The sequence below is a fragment of the Pollicipes pollicipes genome, unplaced genomic scaffold (assembly GCF_011947565.3).
Source record: "Pollicipes pollicipes isolate AB1234 unplaced genomic scaffold, Ppol_2.1 Scaffold_2555;HRSCAF=2994_pilon_pilon_pilon, whole genome shotgun sequence".
NCBI classification, from domain to species: Eukaryota; Metazoa; Arthropoda; class Thecostraca; order Pollicipedomorpha; family Pollicipedidae; genus Pollicipes; species Pollicipes pollicipes.
In genome coordinates this window covers 20,933,966-20,949,663 of record NW_023596136.1, presented here as the reverse complement: position 1 = coordinate 20,949,663, position 15,698 = coordinate 20,933,966, and the positions used below count along the sequence as shown (strand labels likewise).

At 54.3% G+C, this 15,698-nt stretch overlaps 1 protein-coding gene across 1 annotated transcript in view; it reads right to left on the bottom strand.

Moving 5' to 3' along the window:
- Positions 1 to 15,698, bottom strand: part of LOC119099034 (interference hedgehog) — a 60,371-nt gene that overhangs the window by 16,226 nt on the left and 28,447 nt on the right. Inside the window, exons 3-13 of the mRNA XM_037222087.1 lie at positions 15,030 to 15,132; positions 14,392 to 14,518; positions 13,650 to 13,782; positions 12,385 to 12,430; positions 11,213 to 11,412; positions 10,726 to 10,985; positions 10,224 to 10,356; positions 9,716 to 9,941; positions 8,883 to 9,126; positions 1,297 to 1,438; positions 521 to 718 (exon numbers count right to left, since the gene is read on the bottom strand). Coding sequence (XP_037077982.1) covers positions 521 to 718; positions 1,297 to 1,438; positions 8,883 to 9,126; positions 9,716 to 9,941; positions 10,224 to 10,356; positions 10,726 to 10,985; positions 11,213 to 11,412; positions 12,385 to 12,430; positions 13,650 to 13,782; positions 14,392 to 14,518; positions 15,030 to 15,132 — 1,812 coding nt within the window. The remainder of the gene's footprint in view (positions 1 to 520; positions 719 to 1,296; positions 1,439 to 8,882; positions 9,127 to 9,715; positions 9,942 to 10,223; positions 10,357 to 10,725; positions 10,986 to 11,212; positions 11,413 to 12,384; positions 12,431 to 13,649; positions 13,783 to 14,391; positions 14,519 to 15,029; positions 15,133 to 15,698) is intronic.

Below are 15,698 nucleotides of genomic sequence, written 5' to 3'. Positions count from 1 at the left end.
TGGGCGTTTTATTAACTTCTCGGAGCACCTCCAAGAATGGATGCCGCAAACGTTTTGACGCAGCCGAAGCGGTGAGCGGTTTGCTGAGGGTGTTGCTGCTTAAATCTATTGGTCAATCGGCTAAAAGACAGCCCAACATTTTCTATAAATGCCTAGTGTCGTGGGAGAACCCAGCCATGCTTGATTGGCATAGCTATAAATCGCACCGCCACTGCTTCATCAAAAGTAAACCATATGGATTCACACCAGTTCAGCAATATGGATCCCTGATGTAGCATGTCCATATGCTACGCGCGCAAATAAGACGAACTACAAACAGCCGCGGCGTGAGCGTCACGAAGTGGCAGACACAGGCGAAAGTGAAGACGACGCTCATATTTTTACGCCTCTTCTTGTGTCTTCTGGTGAAGCCAAGGACGGCTAACCTGGTGACAGGCGCTGTCGCAGCCCACCTTCCCCTCCTTTCCCGTCCCGGTGTCTGCCCCTCGTTCTCATCCTTCGCTCTCGAGCAGGCGTGTACCTTGTTTGTCTGCCGTCCGCGAGCGGCAGTGGCAGACGAGGCCAGCTGTGAGCGCCAGCAGCAGCAGGCCGCCCAGCACACTGCCCACGATGGCGTACAGTCGGGCCCGGGAGCGGTCCACCCCTCGGCTCGTGACGACCGGCACCAGAGGGCGCCGCGCCTCCACGGACGAGCCCGTCTTCGCCGCGCCCTGGGCAGCTGTCCACACAGGGGTACTGTCAGGGGTGTCCACAGGGGCGCCATTCCGCCAGCGATACACGCTGCCCACAGGGGCGCCCCAGGGATCCCCGCTGTTCACACGAGGCGTCTCAGGGATCCACGCTGCAAACAGGTGGAGCACGCCAATGTGATGGAAACATGGTGTACGCTACGGGACAGTCTACATCACAGGGATATTTGCGACGAACGGTGCAGCAAACATGCGGTGCCCTGCGTGACAGGCTAACTTGCAGGGTGCTGGTCCCAACCGGATTTGTACCGTCTTCCTGTTATCACTGTGCGTAAAATTCTGGCGGTCTGGCGGGATGGCGCTCAGCGGCAAAAAAAGGATCTTCACCAAGTCGAGTTATCAACGTGTTCGACGTACTGGACACCGCTCGGCGTTTCGCGTGAGCTCGGTGTAATGCAATGTGCTCCAATGACGTGTCATGCGCACAACAACACGAACAGCCTTTACACTGAACTTCTTTACGCCCCTTCCGTACCCCCAGCCTCCCCAGCTTCCTCCAAAGAAACGGACACATAAGCCGCGAGGGTTGAGCCGGCGGCCGGCTCACCTCCCGTGCGCTCGGTGACGATCGGCGAGAACTCGGACACGCCGCCCGCCAGGTTGAACGCCTGCACCTTGATGTCGTAGGACGTGGCCGGCAGCAGCGACGTCAGCGTGTGCGTCTTGGTCGTCTCGCCCAGCACTGTGACCTGTAACGGCGATCCTGTCCAGCTGATCACGCTCAGCGATGCGTGTCATTCACGCTCTGGCATGGTTCAACTTCCAAGCACGAATTCTGGAATCAACCACTGTGCCAGCTTAAGGCATTGTTTGGGTGCATATAGCGAATGAACATCAGTGGCTGACTGACTGGACGCGACGCCGAGTGCAACGGGCATCGTGGGAACATCCGGCGAGACAGTGTATGCCCTAACGTTTCAACTGCTGGGACATAGCAGCCTCTTGTAAGTTAACAATATTGTAAGCTCAGACTGAAGCTCACACAAAACATGCGCAATATATGCTCTTTATCAAAATGTCCTTCAAAATATCTGCAGTCTTGATAGCTCTTTATTATCCCCTAAGTATTTTAAAGCCACCTCTTGCTGAGCATTGCAAAACGTCTAAATAGCAAAAAGCCGGGCTAAAACGCTTAGAGCTGAACGGGCTTATCATCATGACCATCTTCATCATCTATTTACACGCGCCCGGGTGGCCGGTTGGATACCCTTGCTCGGGTGGGAGGGGGGGGAATTTGACACCCCTAAGATCTCAGGAACTAAGAGAGCTAGAAACGCCAAATTCACAAAGGTGTGTTGACCTGTACGTGAACTCACTTTAGTCAAGATTTACGGTTCCTAGGTCATGACCTTCTGGTCAAATAGGGTCAAACAAGGCCAAATCTTGTATTTCCAAATCCTGTATTTCACATTTTCACAGCGTTCGCTCAAAAGAAAAGGGACAGCTGTCATAAAGGCCAAACAAGGCCAAGGTCGGTCTTCAAAGGACCCTAGAACCTAGATAACTGTTCTAAGGAAAAAGCTCACATGCTCATCTAAGGTAGTGACCTTGTTTGACCTTTTGAAGGTCATGGTGGCCAAAAAAATACAACACCTCTTTGGGTTTTGCATTTGGATAACCAGCAAACATTACGCTAGACGGTATGTTCCTAAAAAAAAAGTTGACCCGGGTCATTCTAGGTCAATGACTTATTCTGAACTTTGAGAAGTCTATGGAAGGTATATAATGCGGTTACTGCTATCAATAACTTCGAAATAAGCACCAGAAACTACCCCATACAGCAATCGCAAGAGTATCAAAACAGGTTGGTTTTAAGCATGGTCTGACCTTCATACCTGACCTTAGATCAATCTGATCTGTTCATTCAATTGTTGTGTTGCCTACAAAAGTATCTCACAGATGTATGTCTTCATCTAACACTCCGTTGATAGATCAGATTAAAAGATTCCCTAGAAACTGTCTTGGCTGAAATCATGGCCTGACTTTGACCTGCCACAGGTCAGTGACCTTACAAGGTACATCTAAATTGCTGTTGCCAGACGATCCGCTGTTCAATTTTCCATTCTATGAGAAATTTGGCGCGGCTACGCCGTGCCATTCGTAACTCATTCCGGAAAAACCTTCAGGGGGGGGGGGGAGGAATTTGATCCCCCCACTCGAGCGCGTGTTAAACGTCCTGGCGGACAACATACAATGGGAGAACATCCAACTATTTGGACGATTAAAACAAAACAAAATGAGCAAAAACGAACGCACCGAAGGACGCCCGTACCGTAAAAATGTAACAGTAAAGCATGTTTTGACAGTAAAACATTCTGAAATTTTGGAAGGACTGCCCTTAGCGTTGTGTCAAAGTTTAAATTGCATGTAACGAAATTCCGCACGTCACACAGAATAGCACGCACACATCACAAACTGTTATGGGCGCAAAATGACCTCAGTAGTCGGCACGTCCCAAAACTCCAATCAACAATAAAACGCACATCGCACTTACGCACTTACATTCAGTCCAAATGGCATGAAAACATGAACAGTCGTCGACCACCGGTTAAAACGATATATATCAGATGTGTGGTTCAATAGACAGCGATCGGACATTTAACTGTGTTATATAACAACTGCAGACTACTAGCGTCGCGCCCAAAGCGCAGGAGAGCCTAAGGATGACTCGATACTGAGGATGCAAGGCATTGTCGGGGCACTTGACAAGGCGACGAGGGAAAATGTACCGTCACCAGTCACCAATCATTACAAACGGGTTAATATTGCTTAAACTTGTCCACCAACCCACCGATCCGCCATGACCGCCAATCTAGGCTTAACAACTTATCATAGTTTAGTGGCCGATTAGGCTGTCATAATCGGAACATTTTGGCAAAGGGCTCACCTGTTCCTGTATTTCACATTTTCACAGCGTTCGCTCAAAAGAAAAGGGACAGCGGTCATAAAAAATGCAAGGGTTGCCCAATGCAATAGACAATTTTGCTGCTGCATAACTGCGTTGATATGGACAGTGATACGTTCGTTTTGTCCACAGGTGAATATACTCCGCCATTTTTGGGGCATGTGCAGGGAAAAGGAAAGCACGTTTGTTTAGTTACCCTTTCTGCTTAGATGTGTCAGACAGTCTAATTGACGCATCCATGGGCGTTCATATCTTTCTAGCCAAATGTAGTTATATATAAACACATGCACTATGCGTCATTCGTGCGAACCCATTAACTTGATCAATGAGTCGTGGATAATGTGTTATGACAAGGAGCGGACGGCGGGACTTCGTTCGGTGTTGTGACCTTTCGCGGGCCGCGCTGGACCTCGTGTAATGCTGTGACCTTTCAAGGACCCGGCCCGCCGCCACCGGTCGCGCGACGCAGCGATCTTCAACCCAGCCGGCCCATCCTGGGAGCAGCGCGGCGGTTCGCAAACACAGCTCTGACTTCAAGGGAGACGGTAGCATGCCAGTGAAGCGCTGCTTAACACGGGCTGGACAGGTAGCAGGCCCTGCTCGCTGTGCGTCATCATCTGACAGACGGGCTCATGCTGTGGCTGAAAGTCACTGTCGCATGTGCAGTGCCATTTTGGTTTTAAAACAACGATGTGCCACTTTTGGTGAAGAAAAAGGTGCAATTTCACGATGAGTAAGTATATTAGGTGCACGGACACAGAGGGGAAAAGAAAACTTAACGGCGATGCTTGTAATTTTCCAGTGACCCTGAATATGACAATACAGGCGAGGCATTTCGCCACCAACAGGTGCTTGCAAATTTCTTCTGAACACTCCACCCACTGTACAGTGCCATCTAATACGCCAAGCGTCAGCTTTGCGGACGGAATGCTGCCGCCTTCCACTTCAATGAATCAACCGCACCAAATAGCGCTCGTGCAGCCAGTGGGTCGCTGAGGCCTGCAAGGCGAGCCCCACGGTTGCAGGCTGTGTACAGCATGCATCAATCTCGCGCAAGGATCAGCGCCAGTTGGACCACAAAGCCCCGCACGACTGCTGCGGCTCGGCGGCTGCTCCAGATGGTCCAGCAGGCCCGACATAGACCCACAGAGGATTACACGGGCGCCCCGGGGCGTCTGCGTGGTTCTTTTGGACACGGATTGGACGTATTTCAGTCCGTTTTCACGGCACGTTAGAATCTATTTGACGACTGCACTCAATTCCTGAAGTCATAAAGTGTTATGCCTTATTTCGCCGAGCCTAAGGTACTGTACTAAACCGTCCATCCGAGCATGTGATCAGATCCAGCGGCTGTCTGAACATGTGATCAGATCCAACCACTGCCTGAGCATGTGATCAGATCCAACCACTGCCTGAGCATGTGATCAGATCCAGCGACTGTCTGAACATGTGATCGGACCAAGCGACTGTCTGAACGTGTGATCATGAGGAGACCGGGGCACAGCCGCTTCGGAGCCGAGTTGACCCTAGCCATAACCAGAGAGCTGTAGGATCTGGCTGAGCGTCAACACCAGAACACCTGCACTGATGCTTGATTGCTCCATGATGGTGGGATGCATGGTGTCCCCCCTCCCCACAACCTCACTCCAACCATGGGACTGTGGGCCGACCATGGGGTAACCCACCTGAGGCGACAGTTCAGCAACGTCCGTCCGGGACCTTGAACACTTCCCTGAATTGAAATGTGGTAGGCCGTGGCTTCTGTTATGTAAATAGAGCCGCCACACCGCAAAATAGAGGTTGGGCAGGGATGTCGAAGAATGCAGACTGAGGTACCACGGCAGTGAGTAAGTGTTAAGCCACCACAGCACAGGGGTTGGACGTGCACACGCATTGTGAGGGTGGACGCTCGGGTCGAGCTGTCTCACGGTCACATAAGGCAGAGCTAGCGCGACGAGCAAGGTTGACGACTGGCTGGGGGTACCGTTCGGCATCGATGGAGTGAAGCTGCGCCCACAGTTCGTGCAAACAGACGTCAGAATCACGGGAGAAGTGTGTTTTGCCTGGAGGCATTCACGGGTATGATCTTTGTTACCCAATAAACCCGCTACCTATGAAGCTATGCGCGTACTCACCGCTACCCATTCGTAATTAGTTGTACCCATCCGCTGGCCACCCAATTGCATTTTTCAAAGGCTCACGTTCAAAAGTATGGAAGAGTTTCGGGGCATACTGTTTGTGTTGGTTATCGTGACAGCAGTGCAAATGGAGCTAATTGTGGCGGAAAGAAGTGCGAGCGGTATTTTTAAGCTTTAAAGTATATATATATATATATATATATATATATATACAAATTTATACACATATATACATATCTAAATATATGTGCGTGCATGCATGCGTGCATGCATGCGTGCATGCGTGCGTGCGTGCGTGTGTCCGTCCGTTCGTCCGTGTGTGTGTGTGTGTGTGTGTGTGTGTGTGTGTGTGTGTGTGTGTGTTGTGTGTGTGTGTGTGTGTGTGTGTGTGTGTGTGTGTGTGTGTGTGTGTGTGTGTTGTGTGTGTGTGTGTGTGTGTGTGTGTGTGTGTGTGCGTGTGTGTGCGTGTGTGTGTGTGCGGTAAGCTCTCCAGGATGTCGAAGCTTCCCGACTTTTCGGAAACGGCATACCCATACCTGTACCCGTGCCCTGGATTTTACATGAGTTGTAAGTTTTTACGCATCTATATCTTCATTGTCCTGGTTTTTCTCCCAGGAACGAGACTCACCACTGTCTTATCTGCCCTGGATTTTCCCAAAATACATAGCCAGCCCAGTCTGTTACCCATTTCAGATGACTGCCCATGAGTTTGCCCACCCCTGAAGTCCTGTAGTTATCACCGATGGAGTCACAACGAGGAACATTAAACTTCAATCAGCTTATGATATTGCCATCATGCTGTAACATAAAATGCTGCTGCCAAATTACGGCGCCCTTCGATACCCCATCCTGTGAGACGGCGCGCCTGCGGCGGTCGTTCACTTAGCGACTCTGGTGTGTGCACTACACCGTGCAGCCGAGTGTGTCATCGGATTAGGCGACCGCCTGAGCATGTGATGGAGTTCGATCGTTCCCCTGAACGGCTGGTGGGAATGGCATGTGATGGACGAGGCTAAGCAGGAGAGAGAGATAGTGGTGATGTAGTTGTAGTGCCGACCAACTAACAATAAGTAGTAAACCTAGAGTTTGCGCCAATAGTATGCCCGAGCTACGTAAGCTGAAGGCACGTTCTAACCCGTCAAGTAAGCAAAGGTTTGCATAAACACAAAGCAAGGCAGCCAGCACGTTCTGCAGTAGTCACCTGTAGATTGCGGAGCAGATAAACAGACGAAAAATCAAACCGCAACCCTACCGCATTACATGAAAATGACTTCAAATCTAACCACTGCCATCTCCCTTCCAGCTGTTAACGAGGCCCCACCGCCGTCGGTCTCATGGTAACACCCCGCGGCAGCCACCCCAGTCCGCCCCGTCCCCCGTGCTGCGAACCCGCGCGCTCGCCGCCGCTAGCCGCCCCTATCTGCTGCACGGAGCACCCGAGCTCCAGCTGCTGCTCTACCGCTGCGAGTCCCACCTCGCGGCAGTCCCGCCCCAGCCCGCAGCGCTCCCGAGCCCCGGCCGCCGCTCCGGCGTCCCGGCCGCAGCTCCGTGTCGGCCTCGAACGGCGGCCGGCTCGCCGCCCAGCCGCGGGCGTCTCGACAGGGCGGGACTGCACAGCCGGACGCCTCTCTCGCCGCGCACAGTCGAGCCGCCGCCGCGCCAGCGCCACAGTCTATGTCGATGCAATGCGATATACCTTCGCCGAGGGTGTCCCGCCGGGACGGGTACATCGTGTTACAGAGAGTGGGGTGAGGCAGGCTCCGGGGCTAAATAAGACAAATGGACACTGTGGACAACTGTTTGTGAATCGCACGGCCGATGGAAGACACGGGAAAATATGCAGGCAGTTGTCTTGTGCTACTCCATCACGAGACGAGAGTAGGGCAAGCTTTTCCGCATATTTGACCAACAGTGCGCTTGCTCACTGCCTATATATGTTCTGAGATTTTCAGAGATATTAGGTAATGCACATGCATAGATCCGCCTAATACCAAACGAGACAAGAACATGGTATTAACAGAGACAACCACAGCAGATTCATGGGATCCAAATGGTTCACCCCATGACTGCAGTATGTGGAGGGAGAATGCCCACTAATTATTTACGGAAGCAGAGCGCATCGGCAAATTGTTGTTTTATGAAACGCACACCAAGTGGCAGTGCGCTGGCCCGATTCATTTAAAACCTTTCTGTAGTTTAACACGATTCCTCCTAACGCTATCTTAAATCTGTGAAGGGCATACCGTGTGTTGTGTGCGGAGGAGAGAACGGGATAGTGGTACTCTCAGTTAGCGATACTTTAGTGCACCAGTGAACACAACAAGCGAAACTGACAACATTGCAGATCATAGGGAATTGTATTAAAGAGCATTTAGACAGATGAAATATATTAGAGGTGAAAAACAACTTTTGAGCTGAAAATTGTAATCTTATTCTAAGTAAAGATAAGCCTTTTGGATGACACAATTTCTTTATTTGCAAATGTTTTTATTCGGCTGTTCAAGGGTCGTGGTTAGTTTAAAGGGCCTCGGGTGAGCCATGGGACCGCCATGCCAACACTCCCAGGGTTGGAGACTGCCCTCCTCGGAGACGGATCGTACGGCAGCATTATCTGACCGCTGCATCCTCTCTGAGCACCTTGGCAAAGGATGTGGACCGCCCGCCCCCTCATTCAAGAACCCGCCGATCGGGGAATAAATGGTGTGAGCGATAAGCACGCACTGCCCCGTGTATCGCGCTTTGCCAAACGCCGTACAGGACATTCCAACATTGCGACACGTGTAGGGTATGAATCTCAAACGCTCAACATAACTCGATGTGCACCATACACACTTTTTGATAGCCACTTAGTCCACATTTAAGCAAAACATCGCCAATACGTGACTCGCTTTTTTAATGCTTCGGTGGGAACACAGCGCAAACGATGCGTCTCAGATGCGGTCAAGAGCCAAGCAAGAACAGCCCGCACCTGGCCCAATTCTCGTCTGGATGACGTTTTTATTACTAAAAGCTTTCCGTTATTAGCTCAGCTGAGTCCATTAACTATTCGTAAGCATCTGCGTCTGAGAACGGCCGCCGAGGGCCACTAACCTTGGAGTAGTCTCCTGCCGTTGTGGTGTCACGGTAGTAGATGAAGTAGCCCTCTATCGGCGACGCCTGCAAGTTGTAGTACATCCACGAACACCGGATGCCATTGGGACCCTCTGAGCTATGCATGGTGATGATGGGTGCTCCTGGAGGCTTTGACTTCTTACTCATGCGGATAATCTTGACTTTTCGTGAGTTTGGTCCGTGTTTGTTGTCTTTATTTTCGTAAACAGCTAGCACGCGGAATCTGTGAACAATGAAACCGATATCATGTCACTTGCATACCGCCACACTTGCCTAAGCAGATGCTTCCACCACATAAGACACCATTATACGAAAGTTTACAGACCACAGACGACCCTTTCATCCTCTGTCTTGCTTCATGCTGCATCCTCGCAACACCCCGCTTGTCCGGGGCAGGCTGCACGCGTCAGCCACGAGTGGGCCGAGAGCCCCGTGGGAGGGGGGACCCCAACCGGATACCCAGCGCATATGCGGGGGTCAAAGCTCGGCGGTTGGTCCGCCAGGAGCATGCAAGTCTGCTCCATCATTAACCACTTTTCTTCATCCCACAGACCTGAAATCATTGTTTCTGGTCGAAATGGCTCTAATCCAAACAACCAAACTTACAGCTGCCAGCATTTAGTATATTAAGAAAAGCTCCCGAAACGGGCTTTAAGTTCCTCAAAGCTGAGATCATAACACACCCATTAGCAAGTCGAACAACACACAAACGCCCCAGCCACCAACAAACCGACTCAACAAGCGCGTTCCGGACCGCATCGCAGCCGCCCAGGACCGCCACCGCCGGGAGACGAGACAAACAGCGCACTCACTTGTACTTGGCGCCGAGCTGCAGCTGGCCGACCTCGAACGAGCGAGCCGTGCCGGGCACGTCCGAGTCGAGCGTCTGCCAGGCGTGCAGACGCCGCGGCGCGCGCCGGTACTGGATCTTGAAGAAGAGGATGGCCAGGCCGTCGTTGGGCGGCACGTCCCACTGCAGCATCACCGAGCTCTCCGAGATGGGGTACACGCGGGGCGCGCCAGGGGGCACCATCAGCGCTGCCGGACACACGGGTCGGGTCACGTCGGGTTGGATTGACTCGGACAAGATGAGATAAGATCAGGTCAGGTCAGATCAGGTATGGCCGAGTCTGGTCAGCTTAAATCCGCTCGGATCGGTCCGGCCCGGTTTTGGTTTGGTTTGGCTTGATTTGGTTCTCACCGATCTGGTCTGGTCTGGTCTCCCTCCCCCACCGTGCTCAACCCCACCTCTCCTCCCACCGTGCCCAACCGCGCCTCTCCTCTCAACGTGCTCAACACCGCCTCCCCCACCGTGCTCACCCTCGCCTGCCCTTCTGGCGCCGTGACTGCGCCGGTGACTGCCAGTGTGACGGGGCGCTGGGGACGCCGGTGAGGTAGGCATGGCTGTCCGGGACGGCAGCACGTCCAGCGATACGGTCGTCTTCGGGATCACCTGCCGGACAAGAGCAGCACGCTTTTTCCAGCTCTGAGGCACGGCTGAGGGCGTGCGCTGGGAACTGCCGGGCTCCAAAAAGCAGCTGACTGAAGAGCCGATTCGTAATAAGAAGGTGGTGCGACACGCCTGCTCATTATATTCCATACGTCTTTGTGACGCATGGACGGGCGCAAAACTGCATTCCGCAAACAGGGCAGGTATGGGCAATAACGCTAGGTGAAACCCGCGCCGCAAATTTCTTACAGAGTGTCTATATTCAGCGGGTGCAGAAAACTCGCGGCAAGCCTCACTGTGCATCTACTGCGGCAGTGACCCTGCGCTGGTGACAAGCCAGCGCAGCAGCGCAACCGGCCGCTGAGCCGCTACCTTAAGAAGCACGGCGGTCTTGGCATGGCCCGCCTCACTGCGGCCGAAGCACTGGTACAGGCCGGCGTTCTCCCGAGTCACGGCGTCGAACAGGAGCCGGTCGCCGTCCAGCCGCGGCCGGCCGTCTCCCACCAGCGGCCGGCCGTCCAGCACCCACTCGAGCCGCGGCGGCGGCCAGCCGCGGCCCGAGCAGCGCAAAGACGCCGGTGAACCCTCGGGCACCGTCAGGTCCGAGGGCGAGGTGTCCACCGTTGGCGGTTCTGGTGAGGAAAGCGAGCGTCAGGTTAGGACAGCCGGCGAAGCCTCTACCGACGGTGCATTTGGAGATAGGTCAGATCAGGTCGGGTCGGGCGGGGAGAGTTTAGGAGAATTCAAACAGCTCCAACACAGGAGCCATACCAGACCAGCGTGAGCAGCACAAACCTAGCGCTATCACGCTGGCCAGAGCCCGCCTGACAGCCGCGTCTTAAGGTGCGATATCCCTCACCTGTGACGCGCACGGCAGTGGCGGCGGTGAGCGACCCCTCTGAGCCGGTCACATCGCACGCGTAGTCGCCCTCGTCGGCGGCCCGCAGCCGGGAGATCTCCAGCCGGCCGGCCAGCTGCACGTAGCGGTCCGACCAGCGGCCGTCCAGCCGCCTCCAGGACACGGCGGGCAGCGGCCAGCCCTCCGCCGCGCACTCCAGTCTGCGAAGCGCACCGGCGGCGGTCAGAGCCGGCGCGCAGGGGCACGCGTCAAGCGAAATGCGCGTGTGTTTGAGCGCGCGTCATTGGGGATTTACGATGCGTCTTGCAGCCAAGGCTATATGGCGACGCCTGCCTGCCTTTCTCGCTTTGACCAGAAGGGCGGGCACTGCGGGAAACCAAACCCCGCATCTCTAGTTTCCCGGCGTAGCAGCTTAACCACTGCACTAGCGGTAACCCCAAGTGAAATTCGAGCGCGCTCATGAGCACGGTTTGGTGTTGTGAAGGACGTCGTGTCTAAGGGACACCGTGGCAGCCTTTGCCGTGTTTTTTTGTTTGCCTTTGCGGGGTATGGAGTCAAGACAGCCTACAAATTTGATCAAACGAGAGGATCAGGTTAGAAAAAAAATAATCGAATTCGATTACACGTCCATCAACTTTTCCAGTACATCAGAGCAAAGCGGCTGGCAAATCTCCGGATTGCGGTAAAGGCTGGCCTAGCCTGGCCTGGCTGGCACATGTCGATAAGGCACGACATTGAATGAACAGCTTTTTACTTTTTGGCACGACTCAACGTCCAAGGCACAAAGCCTCAAACTTGTCGGAAACGACAACAGACAGAATAAACGCAGCACTAGTGAAGAGCACCTCTTGCATGGAGTTATGGCATCACCACATACCGCTCACACAACATGACCAGTCGCGATGACTGGCTTATAGAGCAAGCTGAATTTAGGCTGTGGTCATTAGGCTGCGAGCCGCTTTGTGCAGACCGGCGGCGTATGACAATAATCAGGTCGAATCTTGGTCAGGCGCGAGTCTGGTTGGAGTTAAGGTGCGGTGCTAGGCGATGGGCGGTCGTGAATATAGTGCACCTGAACCCTCGGTGCCTTCGACGTGGCGGCCGTCTAGAACTGGACAGTACGACATGGCCAAAGGAGGCGCGATCTGTGCGGGTGGGGGAGGGGAGCTGACCTGAGGGTGTCTCCGGCTGCGGCGCGGTACTCGACGCGGGGCCGCACTGTCAGCCGCGGCGGCCGACTCTCCGCCGCCTGGCGCACCTCCAGCCGGGTGGCAAACCGTGCTGCACCTGGTGTCCGGATCGAGGATTACGCGCCTGAGCAGGTGTACAGCCCGGCGTCCGCGCTGCTGACGACGGTCAGGAGAAGGCGGGGCCGCCAGAGAGCAGCACCGCCGTGTCTGGGGATGGGCAGGTGGCACCACCGGGTCAGGCAGACCAGCGGGGCATGCATGGGCACCTCCAACGCAGACGCAGTGATACCGATCTGGGTCCTCAGCCGCCAGAGTACAGCACTAGTTTGTGCACGACAGTCAGTACGCGCTCTAATCCCCTTCAACTGAAGCAGTTTGAATCAGCACACGCCATGTTCAAATTAATAGTGCCTACTGGAGCTCGAGTGACGACGAGTCGTCGAGAAGTTTATTCATCAGATGCCAGGGGACGCTTCCGCCGCTTATGTCCTACGTAGGTGCATCATAGTATTATGCAAAGAATAGGTAAGTTTTCGGTCATATCCATTTGGGCAAAATGGCAACAGCCACGGAATGCTACATGGTAATAAATGATCACACGACATGCTTTACACGCGTAAAAATCCTATATCCACGGCCTTACGGCGCTGGTAATTTTGGTTGCTTGTGCTACTGTCTGATAAGGTTCCTTTCACTCTCCGATCTTTTCAAGCCATTGTAAGCCACCTCCTTCTGCACTATGCGTCGCATCCTTATCTGAATTTAATAAGTCATAATTAGGGTAGGATATGAGTATTTTCATTGAAACAGAGGGCGTAAATATAATTTGCTGTTAGGACCAAGTAAGTCTAAAGCGACAATAAACAATAGCTAACTAGCCCCCCGTCTCAAGGTCACACTCTCGGCACTCGGTGCCAGTCGGTGATAGCAGCACTCACCCTCCTGCGGCGCTCACTCACCCTCCTCCAGCACTCACCCTCCTCCTCACCCTCCTGCGGCGCTCGCTCACCCTCCTCCAGCACTCACCCTTCCTCCTCACCCTCCTGCGGCGCTCACTCACCCTCCTCCAGCACTCACCCTCCTCCTCACCCTACCGCGGCGCTCACTCACCCTCCTCCTCACCCTCCTGCGGCGCTTACTCACCCTCCTCCAGCACTCACCCTCCTCCTCACCCTCCCGCGGCGCCAGGGGCCGGCCGTCGCGGTAGAACTGGACGGCGGCGGGCGGCGCGCTGGCCGGCGGAGGACACGCCAGCGAGACGGAGCCGCCGGGCGGCGCCACCAGCGTCGCGTTCTGCCGCAGCGCGAAGGGCTCTGTGTGGGCCACCTGCACCGAGGCCGGCAGAGAGGCCAGACCGATCGGTGCGATCCAGGCCATGCACTGTCGGGCGGACAGGGCGGATATGAGCGGCGGGCAGGGCAGACACGAGCGGCGGGCAGGGCAGACACGAGTGGCGGGCAGGGCAAGACACGAGTGGCGGGCAGGGCGGACGTAAGTGGCGGGCAGGGCGAACATGAGTGGCGGTTACAGCTGATGGCTGGACACGGGTGGTGGTCACGGCTGATGGCTGGACATGGGTGGCGGTCACAACTGATGGCTGGAGACGGGTGCCGGTCAGAGCTGATGGTTGGACACGGGTGGCGGTCGCAGCTGATGGGCGGACACTGGTGGTGGTCACAGCTGATGGGCGGACACGGGTGGCGGCCACAACTGATGGCTGGACACGGGTGGAGGTCACAGGTGATGGCTGGACACGGGTGGAAGTCACAGCTGATGGCTGGATACGGGTGGAGGTCACAGCTGATGGCTGGACACAGGTGGAGGTCACAACTGATGGCTGGACACGGGTGGTGGTCACAGCTGATGGCTGGACGCGAGTGGTGGTCACAACTGATTGCTGGACACGGGTGGTGATCACAGCTGGCGGATCTGAGTGATGAAAGTGCCAGACTATGTCAGGCTGGCGTCCACGTGCAGTCACCGACTGACCCTGTACTCTCCGGTATGCCGCCGGTACAGATCCGGATCCTGTCCGATCCGGATCCGCAGCCGGCCCGGTCGCACGTCTATCGTCGGGTCGCTGCCAGGTTCCAGGGGCTGCCAGTCGCGCAGCCATCTAGCGAGAGAAAAAGACACTGCTGACATCAGATTTCACCTCACGATGAGCCCCGGCTGGGTTTGGCGGGCGACGGCACGCCTTGTGCCAACTTGCCAAACGCAAAATGGACCACACGTAAGTTACAGATAGCTGACATGAATGGCTGACACAAAACCGACAAAGCAGGACAGATGGAATGTTTGGAGACATGGAACACCAGCAGTATGTCACCTATCACAACGACTTCTTGGCAGTGATGTGTACAGTTGTAGCACTTCAAAAATGTAGGCTATTAGTAACCCCAGTGGCTTAATTTCGTTTGAGATGCAGAACCACATCAAGCTTGTTTTTCACCTATAGCCTCTAATTCCACCGCTAAGACATCTCTTGAAACGCGGCACTCGACAAAGGATTTCACAAACTTCTCTGTTTCGCTCATTCCTTCAGCATTTTGGCAGTCGCTTGCAGCGGTGCATAGACCAAGCACGTCTGGGACGGCCAGCGGCTGGACCAGTGACGCGGTGCTCACCCGAGGTGGTCGACGGCCAGGTTGGTGGCACATGTCAGGACCGCCTCGCCACCAGGCAGCGCCACCACCGACTGCGGCTCCTTCACGAAGAAGATTCCCAGACCTGCGGGTTAGGTGCGGCGCTGTCAAGAGTCAAATCCAGGGGGAACGCCGAAAGTGAGCGTGGAGCGCCCAGTGCGGGACGCAGTATGGCGCATGGCGTGTCCAACAGCGCGTACTGTAATCGGCAAGAGTTTATGGTAAACAGCAGCTAGGGGTATTTTGCCGACAACATCCCGTGTTTACTCTGACCGCACGTAGCCTCATGGATATCATCACAGCGTGGCTTCAGATTTGTGGGAAGTAGATCTAGCTCCTGTTCATTACTGAACACGCCTTAAGGAGAAGCGGTTGGCACCTAACATATTGTTCCAGATATGAAATAACCTCCTTTCTACTGGCTCGGTAAGCATACTGCATGTGATCCATACTGTCCTGGTTACTGATAGATGTGTATGATGCAAGCGTCGACTTGGTTCACCTTTGATGAGACATGTGCACAGGCGTAATAATTGGACATAAAAAGTAATCGCATTAAAGTAATCGCGTAAAAAGTAAATGCGTAGAATAGGTTGTCCTTTCACATGCATTAAATTGCCCAAGCCGTCGGTCATTCAGGCATCTGTCGAC